At 40.1% G+C, this 12,697-nt stretch overlaps 1 protein-coding gene across 4 annotated transcripts in view; it reads left to right on the forward strand.

The window, feature by feature from the left end:
• Positions 1 to 12,697, forward strand: part of LOC120551364 (zinc finger protein 385C-like) — a 77,661-nt gene that overhangs the window by 39,998 nt on the left and 24,966 nt on the right. The window contains exon 1 of one of the 4 annotated variants that reach the window (XM_039788770.1): positions 4,949 to 5,380. The exons of the other annotated variants lie outside the window; for them this stretch is intronic. Within the exon in view, the coding sequence (XP_039644704.1) occupies positions 5,371 to 5,380 (10 nt within the window). The 5' untranslated portion in view covers positions 4,949 to 5,370. Of the gene's footprint in view, positions 1 to 4,948; positions 5,381 to 12,697 lie in introns of those variants that run through there. 4 annotated transcript variants of the gene reach the window in all.

The following is a 12,697-nucleotide window of genomic DNA, read 5'->3' on the forward strand; positions in this document are numbered from 1 at the left end:
TTTTTTTTTTTTTGCTGCTTGGCCTCATTTCATACAGCAGAGATTGCTTAGCAAAAACCAGCCATTTTTAAGATGTCACTTGATCTGTCATTGACAGCTATTCTGTCTGTAGGCCTGCAGGATGGAGTGGAGCTGGAGCCTGAGAGACAGAATAATAATAAAAAAGGAGTGATGCTGGCTTGTTCACAGATAGGCACCAAAACCCTCAGGGGCTGATAGCGTTGAAGCAGACACCTGTTTTACAGTGTTTTCCAATGACTGTGTCATCTACAGGAGATGTGTCAGAAATTACCCAAGGAGCTTTACTTGGTTTTTAGACATAAATAGGTAATTTTTGGTATTTTAGGTGGCAGAGAGCCATTATCCTGCATGTGTCAATACATTTGAATACAAACATGACAAACGTCGGATTTGTTTGTTGGTGAAAGTGTAACTTTTTGAGATTGGTTTTGGATGTTATCCTAGATAAAATAAGTAAATGTATGTATGTACAGTACAGGCCAAACGTTTGGACACACCTTCTCATTCAATGCGTTTCCTTTATTTTCATGACTATTTACATTGTAGATTCTCACTGAAGGCATCAAAACTATGAATGAACACATGTGAAATTATGTACTTAACAAAAAAGTGTGAAATAACTGAAAACATGTCTTATATTTTAGATTCTTCAAAGTAGCCACCCTTGCTTTTTTATTAATAAGGGAAATAATTCCACTAATTAACCCTGACAAAGCACACCTGTGAAGTGAAAACCATTTCAGGTCTACCTCATGAAGCTCATTGAGAGAACACCAAGGGTTTGCAGCGCTATCAAAAAAGCAAAGGGTGGCTACTTTGAGGAATTTAAAATATAAGATTTCATACTTTTTTGTTAAGTACATAATTCCATGTGTTCATTCATAGTTTTGATGCCTTCAGTGGGAATCTACAATGTAAATAGTCATGAAAATAAAGAAAACTCATTGAATGAGAAGGTGTGTCCAAACTTTTGACCTGTATTGTATGTATGTATGTGTGTATGTATGTAAGTGTTATCATTATAAAAGCAATTAGTTAAAATGCATTGGGCTGCGATACTGTCAAAATGCAAAAAAAAATGTTTTGGTTGGTGAATCAGGTTGAGAGTAAAGAGGCTTTTGTTGTCCCTCTCTGTTTCTGTCTCAGTCATTTCCATAAGTAACATGGCATGACAATCATACACACATACAGATTCCATATAGGTAAATAGAGGTATGCATAGCCGATGTTTAGTAGTAGGTCCACAGAGAATGAAAGCATCCTCTGTGTAGCTGACACACAACCGTTCTGCTTGAGGCTCACTGCACTTTCATTTGAATGCAGCAGGCTGAAATCAAGTGTATGACTGTCAGGATTTGTCAGCGTTGTGCTTCCACACCACACTTATTCAAGTGGACATGTAGCCAGCAAGGAGCACACAGGGCAGACACAAGCAGCGTGTGTGTGTTTGTGTCTGTGTGTGTGTTTACGACACTGTAAATGACATTTGAGGCCAGGGTTCCGGGGAAGACACTGTGAGAATAATCGTGTTTATTTGAAGTGATTATAGTGACTGTGGAATGAATAACAATGCATTGAAGGCCTGCCCTCCCCAGCGGTGTGTACAAGCTTCTCTGTTGCCTCTACAAATATCCAGCTACATGCTTCTGGAATGAGTCAAGATTTCAGATGCACTGGAACTCTTCCTCTCCTCCTCTTCAACAACTTAAAGCACATGTCAGAGAATCCTCAGGTTAATGTATGTATACTCTTAATATTTAATCACATGTCCATGGTGTAAATGGTAACAAACTGTAAGAAGTTATCAGATCCTTAACTTAAGTAAAATGTATACCACAATGCAAAAATATATTATATATTTATACTCTAAAATGGGGCCACTCATCCTAATGGTTACAATACTTTGATTATTATTACTATGGATTACTATATAAGGAGCAGCAATTTCTGTAAATTACATTTTCATATATTAATTTATTCATTTCCATGCCTTTTAATAAGAGAGACAGTAGAACCCCATGCAACAAAGGTCCCCAGCTGACATGAACTAAAGATGTTTTGATTCATGGTCAGCACGTAAAGCCCTCGGCCACGAGAGCACCCGATGTACATTTAATATTAATCTGCAAAGTAACTAGTTGGAATAGCTGTAAAACTGAATTTATTATTATTATTATTATTATTATTATTATTATTATTATTATTATTATTAATTTTGAAATGTAGGGAATGTAAGTATAATGTTGTATTACATAAACATTGTATTTAAAGTTTTAGTGCATAGTTTCTGTCGCCCCCATGATAAATTCTTAGTAATGACAACAGCACTGTCATAGCATCCACATGCCGCAAGCCTTGTGATCGCACCCCCACCCCTCCTCCACGCAGTTGCTAACACGGGGGATTAAAAAAGAAGAGGTAATTATCTTGTAATTGTTATGTCCTCTTTGTCTCCAAAGCTGAACGCTGCTGTTGTCGTTTCTCAGTGGTGATGTAAAACGCATCACTCGAGCTTCTGCGCGCGAAAGTCACTGGACGACACCATTTTGTAAACATAGCCATAATGAGAAATACAGAGAGAGTTTTGTGGAGCTGATAGGCTTAATTAGCTTTGCATCAACTCATTTGGCAATGGCTTGAATGTAATGGCCATTCATCATATAAAATAGTTGCGCACTATAGCTTTAAATACTGTACTTGAATGAATATACTTTACATAATTTCTCAATGGTAACACCAAGACCATCACTGTTGTATACATACATACATACATACATACAAATACATTGCAACTCAAAGAGCCATTTGAGCTAAATATCACACAGAAAGGGTGACACAGAACACAGAATCTAACTCTGCTCTGCAGTGTTAATACAGTAATCATCGAAAGATTAGTCCATAAAATGAGCGAGCGATTAGGTGTACAAAAATCTCTCCCACCTGCTCATTTAAATAAACACTCTGCTAGAGCTGCATGCTGCTTGATCTAAAATAGTTTAAATCAGTGTTGAGTGCGGAAATAGCTGAACTATCAATATGCTAAGCTTCCATGATTTATGATTCAGATTTTTGTAACTCGTTACAGAGTCAAAACCCTCTACTGCATGCAAGCATTGGATAGATTGAGGGCTTCTGATAATGTATCATTTGCATAAGAAATATAATGTATTTGAATGGCTACACATTATTCTCATCTAATGCTTACTTCCACCCTTGGCTTATGGTGGCTAATGTTAGCAGACCTTAGATATTGTCGCGTAACTGTCAGTTTGCTGACTCTTCTCTACTTGTGCTACAGTCTTGTTCAACAAATGTTACACAGTGTCGCTTTGAATATTTAAATGTATGTTTCCCTTTTCTGGCACTGATGTGCCCCTTGTGGCGCTTCTTCCTGTTCCTCCCTAAAATGCAACATTATAGCCACATCAGCCCCTCCTGTGATCGTCATGTAAAAATGTATAAATGCGAGCGTCTATATATAGATATGACATGCAGGAGAGGGTTAAGCTTCAGAACACAATACTGGGGTTGTATGTAGGAAAACTACAGAACAAACTATTCATTTAAATTTTACTCTACTGCTTACTTTGGCTGAACACTAAACCACTGTTTAATTATGCTGGTGATTACATCAGTCACACCAAAGTGGTGGTGGAAAAAATAATGACTATGTTCTGCTTGAGTGACTCAGGTATTGTGATTGAAAACTCTGCACACTCAACCTATTGGACATGTAAACAGGGGTGTAGAAACCATTAATTCTAATCAAATAGGACCTTGCAATCAATCATCACAAACCCCGTACTGCAGTATCTGATGTAAACATAAAAGGTGTATCATTTGGATGTGGATTAAAAGCTTGTAAATGTTTCATCTTTGTTCCCACAATGTTGATTACTTTGGGTGACAATGACTACGTTTACAAGCTGTCAATTTTCGGGTTATGGTCGGGTTAAGGTCACTATTCGGGTTTCTGAAACATTCGGAATAACCCGTTTACATGCGTGAGCAGAGAGAGTTACTCCTACATGGAATTTGTAATCAATTGGCAATATCCCGACGTAAACGGCGACGCACGGTTAGCGTCTGGACGTAGCCTACGGACAACCTTAAGACGCAATAACTTTTCGGTCACCTTCTTATAAATCTCACTATCTCGGTACTTCTCGGCACAACAAAAGACATTATATTCATGGTTTTCACCACACTAATAAAGAAATTGGTTTCCTCCCCGCTCCAAAAGTGTGGTGCTGTGCTGCGTCTCGCCATGTTTACCTCTACTTCTTGTTTACTTCCGGTATACTGCGCGCAGGTTTTCTGCATTGACATATATATAACTATATTATTATAGTATATAATTATTATTATAACTATGTTTTCTGGCGCATACAAGAAGTTCCTCTACTCAAAAGACCAAGATTCCTTGCGAATAGAACATGCGCAGAACACAAATCAATGTTCCTTTTGATGGGGATATGCCAATACGCGTTTACATGACCAAACTTTCGGGTTAGAAAAGGGGTAACCCAGGTAGCATATTCGGGTTTTTAAAAACCCGAATATGAGCATATTCGGGTTTTTGCCAGTGTTTACATGGCCGTCGTGACCGGGTTATTGCTAATATTCCGGTTTTGAACGGGTTATTGGCTGCATGTAAACGTAGTCACAGTAGCACAGCTGCATTTTAAGCAGGACCTTAACATTTTAAGCAGAATAGAAATAGATTGATAAATGATGCCTATTGTTGTCAAGTAATGCAAGGAAGGAAATTGCATTTAATTGTCCTTTAGGGCACATGCAGGTGTGAACCCTGAATAGAAAATTGTACTGAAAAGAAGAAGAAGGGGGAGAGAGGTGGGATGTTAATGTTGTTGATAGCCAGTCCTCTGCCAGCTCTCTCTCCCCCCTCTTCCTCGCTCACTCGCTCACTCGCTCACTCGCACTCTCTTAGATACTCACGCATACAGAAGAATACACACTTGCTCTTTAGACTCTCACCAGCCTCTTTCCCGTCTCTGCTGTTTTTCTATCCGCCTCGGTGCTTCTCTCCTTTGTCTCCTAAAGGGCAGCATGATCAGCAGAGCACAAGGCTTTTAATTGAAGCACATATGTCGTTCTTGAGTTTGGATCACAGCCAACATGTGTCATTGACCGAGAAAGGATTTTGTTCCAGTTAGAGAATCAAAGTGGAGGAAAGATAGACACAGAAGAGAGACAGAGAAGGTTATCTGCGAGGAGGCACGTTGTTGGTTTTTGTTCAACTTCTCTGATGGGAGATAAACTGGCAGGAGACACCTAAGTCAAACACAGAAGAGAGTAGCAAGCAGAGGTATCACAAAACACGCGGAGATGCTTTTTGGTAAGACTGTTTGTTTACTCTTACAATATGTGTCAGTACCACTTATTTATGGGAATGCAATAGCCTCACAAATAGCTGAGGTTTTATCAGGTTGTATTTGTCTTAAGATGTGTTGTTTTTCGTGTATCCAGCTGCCTAAATGCATGTGAGTACTCCTTTGTCAAAGTGTGTTTTTACAACAATGACTTTACATCGTTGCTCAAGGACAAGCTCAGTCTCCTGCCTACCATCTGCCCTCTTTCAGTTCCTCTGCATCCAAAATGAGTCTCTCGCCTGTTTGTTTTTCTAATTGACCCCTTTTGATTAAGCCAAATGTGTAGTTCAGACCAATACAACACAGTCGCTCCCAGATGTGTCAAGTCATTTTAAAGCCACACAAGAACAGCGCTGATATCACTGCACAGATTGCTGGCAATTATGTCTTTGCCTCCCGAGGGAAATATGCCCAGATTAGCTCGCATAATTGGAACCTGTTAAAGATAAAGGCAGTGTGGGGATTTTTTTAGTCATTTGTGTTTGTTTTTTTTCGGCTAAGGGAGCATAATGCTGATTGCATTTAGGGTTTTTAAATTTAGAACCACTTTAGTGTTGCCAAGTTAAGCTCTTTCATTTCACCAGCATACGTTGGTAGTATGCATAGACAGTTTACCAGTCTCAAATTCAAAGTTTGACCTTTAGATACATGCATGCAAATGAAAGAGTAAACAAGAGTCCAGCTGAAATGATTAATGGGCATCTTGTTTGATAATCCATTAGTCGTTTCAGTCACTTTAAAAGCAAAAATGCCAAAAGTAGTTGGTAGGAGCTTCTTAAATGTGAGAATGTTCTGTGTTTATCTGTTCTGTATCACTTTAAATTGCTTATCTTTGGGGTTTCGACTGTTGATTAGACAAACAAGGAATTTAAACATGTCACCTTGGTCTCTGGGAAGTTGTGATGGGCAGTTTTCATTGTTTTTTAGACATGTTATCGACAATCAATCAAGAAAATAAAATCAGTAATGAAACTAATCGTTAGTTGCAGCCTAGATTTACGTTTGTGTTTTTCATTTTGGATGAAAACCGAGGCAAAAATTCTAGTCTTTATATGATGAGGATGAAAAAGAAACGTGTCATCTCATAGAGTTAACACAAACTTAAGTGTAATAATTATGTGTATACATTTGCATTTTGTGATATACTCCAGTAGTTTATGGACACATATACGCGTGTGCCTGGATAGAAATACTAAGAAATGTCGGTGTGGCAGCTCTGGATGCTGTCTGCTTTTAATGTGAGATTAGAGGGATCAAAGGGAAACAGTTGGAGAGGAGATAGCTGTAGACCTTTGCCTGGGGGCCCCGCGGCCGCCGCCCCCACCCCCCCCCCCCCCCCAAAAACCGCCACACCCCCCCCCCCAAAAAAAACCCCACAAAAAAAAAAAAAAAAAATAAAAAGAATGGCCTGTTAATCTAGGATAGCTAGAATTAAGAACATATTTCTCAGCTTTGAGATTTATATCTTTCTATACATCTTTTGTTGAAAAGTAGTAGAGATACAATTATATGTAGCACAGCATAAACTGGGGGAGGCCTTAAAACATTGAATAAAAAATGTATAATAGAGCACACCAGGATCACAATAGTGTAATAACACACATATTACAAGCTCTGTTTCCGTGCATAACACCACATTACGCCTTCAGTGATGCAAATCGCAGTGACTCACAGTATGAAATGGTTTTGGTAATGTTCAGAGGGGCACAGCACAATTGCACCACAGTTGGAAATTTACTGCATCCAGTCGTGTAAGATGGCTAAGATGTGATTGCCACATGGTTGGTTAAAGTCTGCAATATTTATTTGGCTCTTTTTAAAAACATAATCCAAATTGGGGGAAACATGGAACAGAGAACTGATGTGATAAAGCATACCAGGTAATACAGCAAGACAAATAAAGTATAAACATTTGGTAGAAATGGGTTAAACTATTTATTTATTTTTTAAATAGACACAATAAACAGGGCAGGACAATGAAAAACGCCACGTTTCTTAAAGTGAGCTTTTAACCAAGATTTAAAACATTAACAAATGCATTCATTATGACAAAATAATGTAATCCAGTGCTTTGGGGCACATTGTCTCTTATAGTTTTTAGTTGAGTCATCAGCTCCCTGTTCCTCCTCCTACATCTTCTCTCTTGCCCTCTACTGTCAACTAACAAATGTTTTAAAATGTCAACATATTAATTTAATTTAATTTAAAAAAGAAATACATGAAATTGGCTGTGACTACAATGAATATATTATCATTAAGTGTGACACAGGCTGGCTTGAGCTGTGACATCTAACCTTTTTATTCCCTTTTAAAAGGTAAGCAAACAAAAGTCTACACTTGACTAAAATCATATTTGTGCTTGTGAAAAGCTCAATTTGCATTTTATTAGTAAAACCCTGTGATGCATTCTATCACCCACACACATACAAATTATTTACTATATATCAGAGTTTAAAAAACACTACAGAATTGCTTTAAGTCGCAACAAATGATAGTTAAAATGATAGTTATCTGATCAGCTTGAAATAACCTACTGCAGCACAGCATGAAGCTGTTTAAGTATCTTATTCAATTTCACCTGAAGTGTAGATAATAAACTAAATTGTCTGAATGACAAAACTAGCGATTAGAGCAAAACCAGGTAAAGTTTTTTAATGCAGTAGAAAAAAATAAACTTTGAGTGCATGACTCACTTTATGGAACCAATAATACTAGCAAGTGGGATGATATGACCCATCATATTCGCTATGAGACATTAATCTCTGTTCTGTGGGGATGGAGAGAGAAAGCAAGTCCTTATTTTATTGTTATGTTATGGAAAAGTTTTTCAAAATGTTTGACTAGACAGTTCATGAGTCAGATTAGATGGGACCATTCATTTTCCTGTTGGGGCTCAAATTCACTATCCAGCAGCGTTAATGACTCATTATTCTAATCATAGGGTAATGAGTGTAACGCAATATGGTTTTAATTGCAATACTGATAGTGCAGATTATCATAGAGAACAAATGTAATTAGGCTACTGTACTTTGACTCAATGCCTTGTGTTGGTGAGAACATTTAGATTTTTTTGTGCCACAGCAGTATCTGAAATACCCATCATCAGCGTGGAGCCAGGATTGCAAGCTTAGTGCATCTGAAGTATGCAGCAAGTCCTCCAAACCATACGACGATATAGGTTGTTTATTCCTACCCTCTAATACGACCCATAGGAGCATTTTCCGTCCTGATATCTAAACTATAAAACGTAATGGTTGCGTTTTTGAACAAAACATTTGCAGTTTTAAACACGTCATTAACATTGTGAAACGGTTGCAGTTTGGTTGTGTTTAGGCACCACAACTACTATGTTTTGGTTTTGAAAGACATCACGGTTTGGGTTAAAATAAGACATTCCTTTACTTTCGGTTACGCATTCGATGCTGAACGGGACGTAACTTGTTCCGTAAAGCTAAAAAAAACTTCCTGTTTACTTTTATTATCAAACATGACACAAACCCCGGTCTCCTGGGTGAGTCCTGTGTTGGTTTGACCCATACACCACTCCAACCTACCTCTCTCCTCCTTACGCAGAATTTGGTGCTCTTATACTTTGTCACATTACTTTCTGCTTTGCTCCTGTCATACTTACTATGGTCACTAGAGAGGTGCTGCCACTATAAAGGATAATATGGGTTGTAATTGCTGCTTGGAGCATTTTTCAGGGGAGGACAGTCTTGAAGTATGATATGCCGACATAATTTGTGTCGTGCCAAAAACACAAAGACGATTACATCTTTGCATGAATTGTGTATTTAAAGGCAAGGCAAGTTTATTTAAATAGCACATTTCATACCCATGGCAATACAATGTGCTTCACACAAAACAAAAGGGTCAGTACATGTTCATAAACACAGTAAGAAATAAAAAAAATTTAAATTCTATTTTGAGTGTCTTTCATTATACGCACAACATCCCAGACGACATAGTGAGACCGCCGGGCTCTTCGTGGATTGTTGTCGGGTCTAGGAGGCGGCGTAGACGGAGGAGGGAGAGGAATAGCAGGGCCGTAGGTCCGGTGTTATGCTAAAGCTAGCATAGCACACGAGCCACCTCTACAGAGTGCTGCTGTGCTTTGATTATCGTTGAATCCTGGCTTTACACGGGGATACCTGATGCTAGCATGCAGCTAGCCGGCTGCACTCTGCTCCGCTGGGACAGGACTGAGGACTTTAAGAGCAGAGGAGGGGGGCTCTGTATGTACGTGCATGAGAACTGGTGTAATAACGAGACAATTATAGATAAACACTGTTCCCCTGACCTCGAGTACATGTCTGTAAAGGCCTGGACACACAGAGCCGATAATCAGCCGTCGGACAGTCTGGCGTGGTCAGTGACTCAAGTCTGTTCGGTATGTTCCATTACGTTGTCCGTCTGAAGGGCCGTCGTCCTTCATTTTGGCCGATTTGACATGTATAATCGGCGGGGCGGGCACTGCCGGCAGTCGGACTCAAATGACCCATCTGATTGGTAGAGTGCTAAGCCAGAAAGAGGGAGCAGAATGAGCGTGACTAGAGTCTCTCAAAATCTGACGAAAATCTTTTAAACTGACTTTTGTTGATCTGAAATGAAGACAGATTCAGCAACTGCATGACCTATTTCTCGCTTTAAATGTTTTCAGAAACACGTTTCGGTGAACTATTTTAGTACAATATGAGATCGTATTCTGAACAAGCTGCCATGACAGTCTGTCTTTGAATTTCTGGAGAAAACAGACCCACGTGACGCGTTTGTCCAATCAGCTGCCAGTTTTAATTTTTTTGGGCAACAATACAGATTAGCACCACCTGCTGTTATGCAGACGTATTACGTCTCGTCTCTTGTGTTCTGAGGCATTTTTTTGACAAACTTGGGGAGACTGATCAGTCCAACTGCCTTTTCTGCCGACGGTTGGCCGTCTGGTTGGTGTGTAAGGAGCTTCAGATGCCGGCCTTTTTTTCTACCGAGAGAGCTAACAGTAGTGATCGTTAGGGCTGTGTATATTCCACCCGACGCCAATGTAAACACGGCGCTCTCTCTCCTGCTGGACGCCATAAACGCCTGTAGTTTCAGTAATATTCTCATGACCTGGTCATTATGATATGATAAAGTACACTCTCATACACCTCAAATAACCAGTGGGCCCAACGCGATGGTGTTCACATAATCGCAGGAGACTTTAATAAGGCCAACTTGAAGACTGTACTCCCAATATTTTATTAACATGTCAAGTAAACTTGCTTGCATTGCATTACATGTTGTATGTTGTTGCGCTTGCCTATATCACATTGCACTTTTCTTCTTTTTTTGCACTTCTGGTTAGACACAAACTGCATTTTGTTGTCTTTGTATTTGTACTCTGCACAATGACAATAAAGTTTAATCTAATCTAATTTACAAAGTTGTTGATTCATCCATTGTTGATAATAAGACCAGTTCTACAGGGGGGAGGGGATCAGGCCGTGAGCGCAGAGACAGCTCTGCGTGAGTGGTATCTACGACAGTAATGTTAAATACAAGTACTCCACAGCGACTCTAGGGGTAGCTGTTTTACAAAAATGGAAACTGCATAGTATGCCTTTAAGAGAGTAGGGGCCCTATCTTGCACTCAGCGCAATTGCCCCTACACCTCCGGCGCAAACGTTATGTGGTCCTATTTTGCAGTTTCAGAAAACAATTCCGCCACTGACCAGGAAAAACCTGGTCTAAAGTCAGTGGCGCGTTATTCAGATGCTAGTTTAGGGGCGCATGCTTGGCCATAATTTAGTGTGTCCACAACGCGCATACACTTCTCTCAGCTACAGCAGTTCCCATTTTTGAAAACCATACATAATTACAAAGAAAACTATTACTGAAAATGCGCTTCATGTGTTTGGATAGATCAGGAGGCATTTTACAGCACAATCCTCAAAAAGTCGCAGCATTCTTTGTGGCTTGTTGTGTTTTACACATTTCCATGAATCATGGATGTGTTGATGACATAAATGAGGAAATATTAGAGGACTTAAGGAGACGTGATGTTGAACTACGGTGGGATTGGACAGTCCGGCGGAATCTGGTCCGGGAGTAATGCGCGATGCAGTCCTGGTAGATCGGGTGGATGGAGATGGAGTGGGGCGAGGAGGAAGGCGCACAACAGTTGCAGGTGGTGCATTTGGAGGCCCACTTTCCATGGCTGCAGAATCCTCTCCAGACTCGAGGAGATGCGCCCGAGAGGCCGCAGCAACATCACCACCCGGCTAAGACGGGCATTTATTACTTTGCCACATCCCGGACAGCTCCCGGACAGCTCCCGCTGGCGTGCGCCAGGCAAATCCGCCATCATAATAGCAGTCCGCCATGGAACAAGCGCGCCTGCTCTTAAAGGGAATGAGAGATGACGCACTGATTGGTTATTTTCACGTTACGCCCAAACCACACCTAGCTACTTCAGACCAACCCATTTTAGATTTGCGTCGGGCGCAAGAGTCATTTATCCCGCCGGTATAATAGCAACAGCGCCCGAGATCCGCCCACAAAGCTACTTGCGTTTGGCGTTTCATGCTTGCGTTTCAGATCGTTAAAATAGGGCCCTTGAAGCTAAATGGGTGTGCCCATCCACCACCCAACTCATTTACTTTTCGCTGTCAGTTTTTGATGTAAAACTAGATTCCTGGTGTAGTTATAACTCTTTCACAACATCTTTTCATGGTTGGGAAATATCTTGCACTTGTACATAGAGCAGGTACGCTGTATTTTCATTTGAACACATCATGCTCATTTCACAAATTCTTTTGATTTTCCAGTAACTCGTTTCAATACAGTTTGGCATAATCTGAATGAATAAATGTGGCATCCTGTCTAATGTTGTGTGTTATTACAAGACATTCCCTCATTTACCTCAACCCTGCTAACAGAGACTGACAGCCCCAATCAGTCATTGTAGAGTGTTGATAGTGTGAGTTTGATTAGCCTGACTGCTAATGACTGTGGAGGTTCACACACACACACACACTCTCTTACACACACACACACACGTGTGCACGCACGCACGCACACACGCACACGCACACACACACACACTCTTGTTTTTGTCACTTAAGAGGACGCTGCATTGATTTATATTCCCTGAATGCTACTACTACTATCGAAACCATGCATAATATGATGAATTCCAACCTTAATCTTAATCTAATCCTAATCAAAAAACAAGTTTTAGCCCTAAATGTTTTTTTTAACCCTTGTGGGGACCTGACTTTTGTCTGAGACTCCCTGCAGTGTGACTG

Source organism: Perca fluviatilis, chromosome 21 (genome assembly GCF_010015445.1).
Source record: "Perca fluviatilis chromosome 21, GENO_Pfluv_1.0, whole genome shotgun sequence".
Lineage (NCBI taxonomy): Eukaryota > Metazoa > Chordata > Actinopteri > Perciformes > Percidae > Perca > Perca fluviatilis.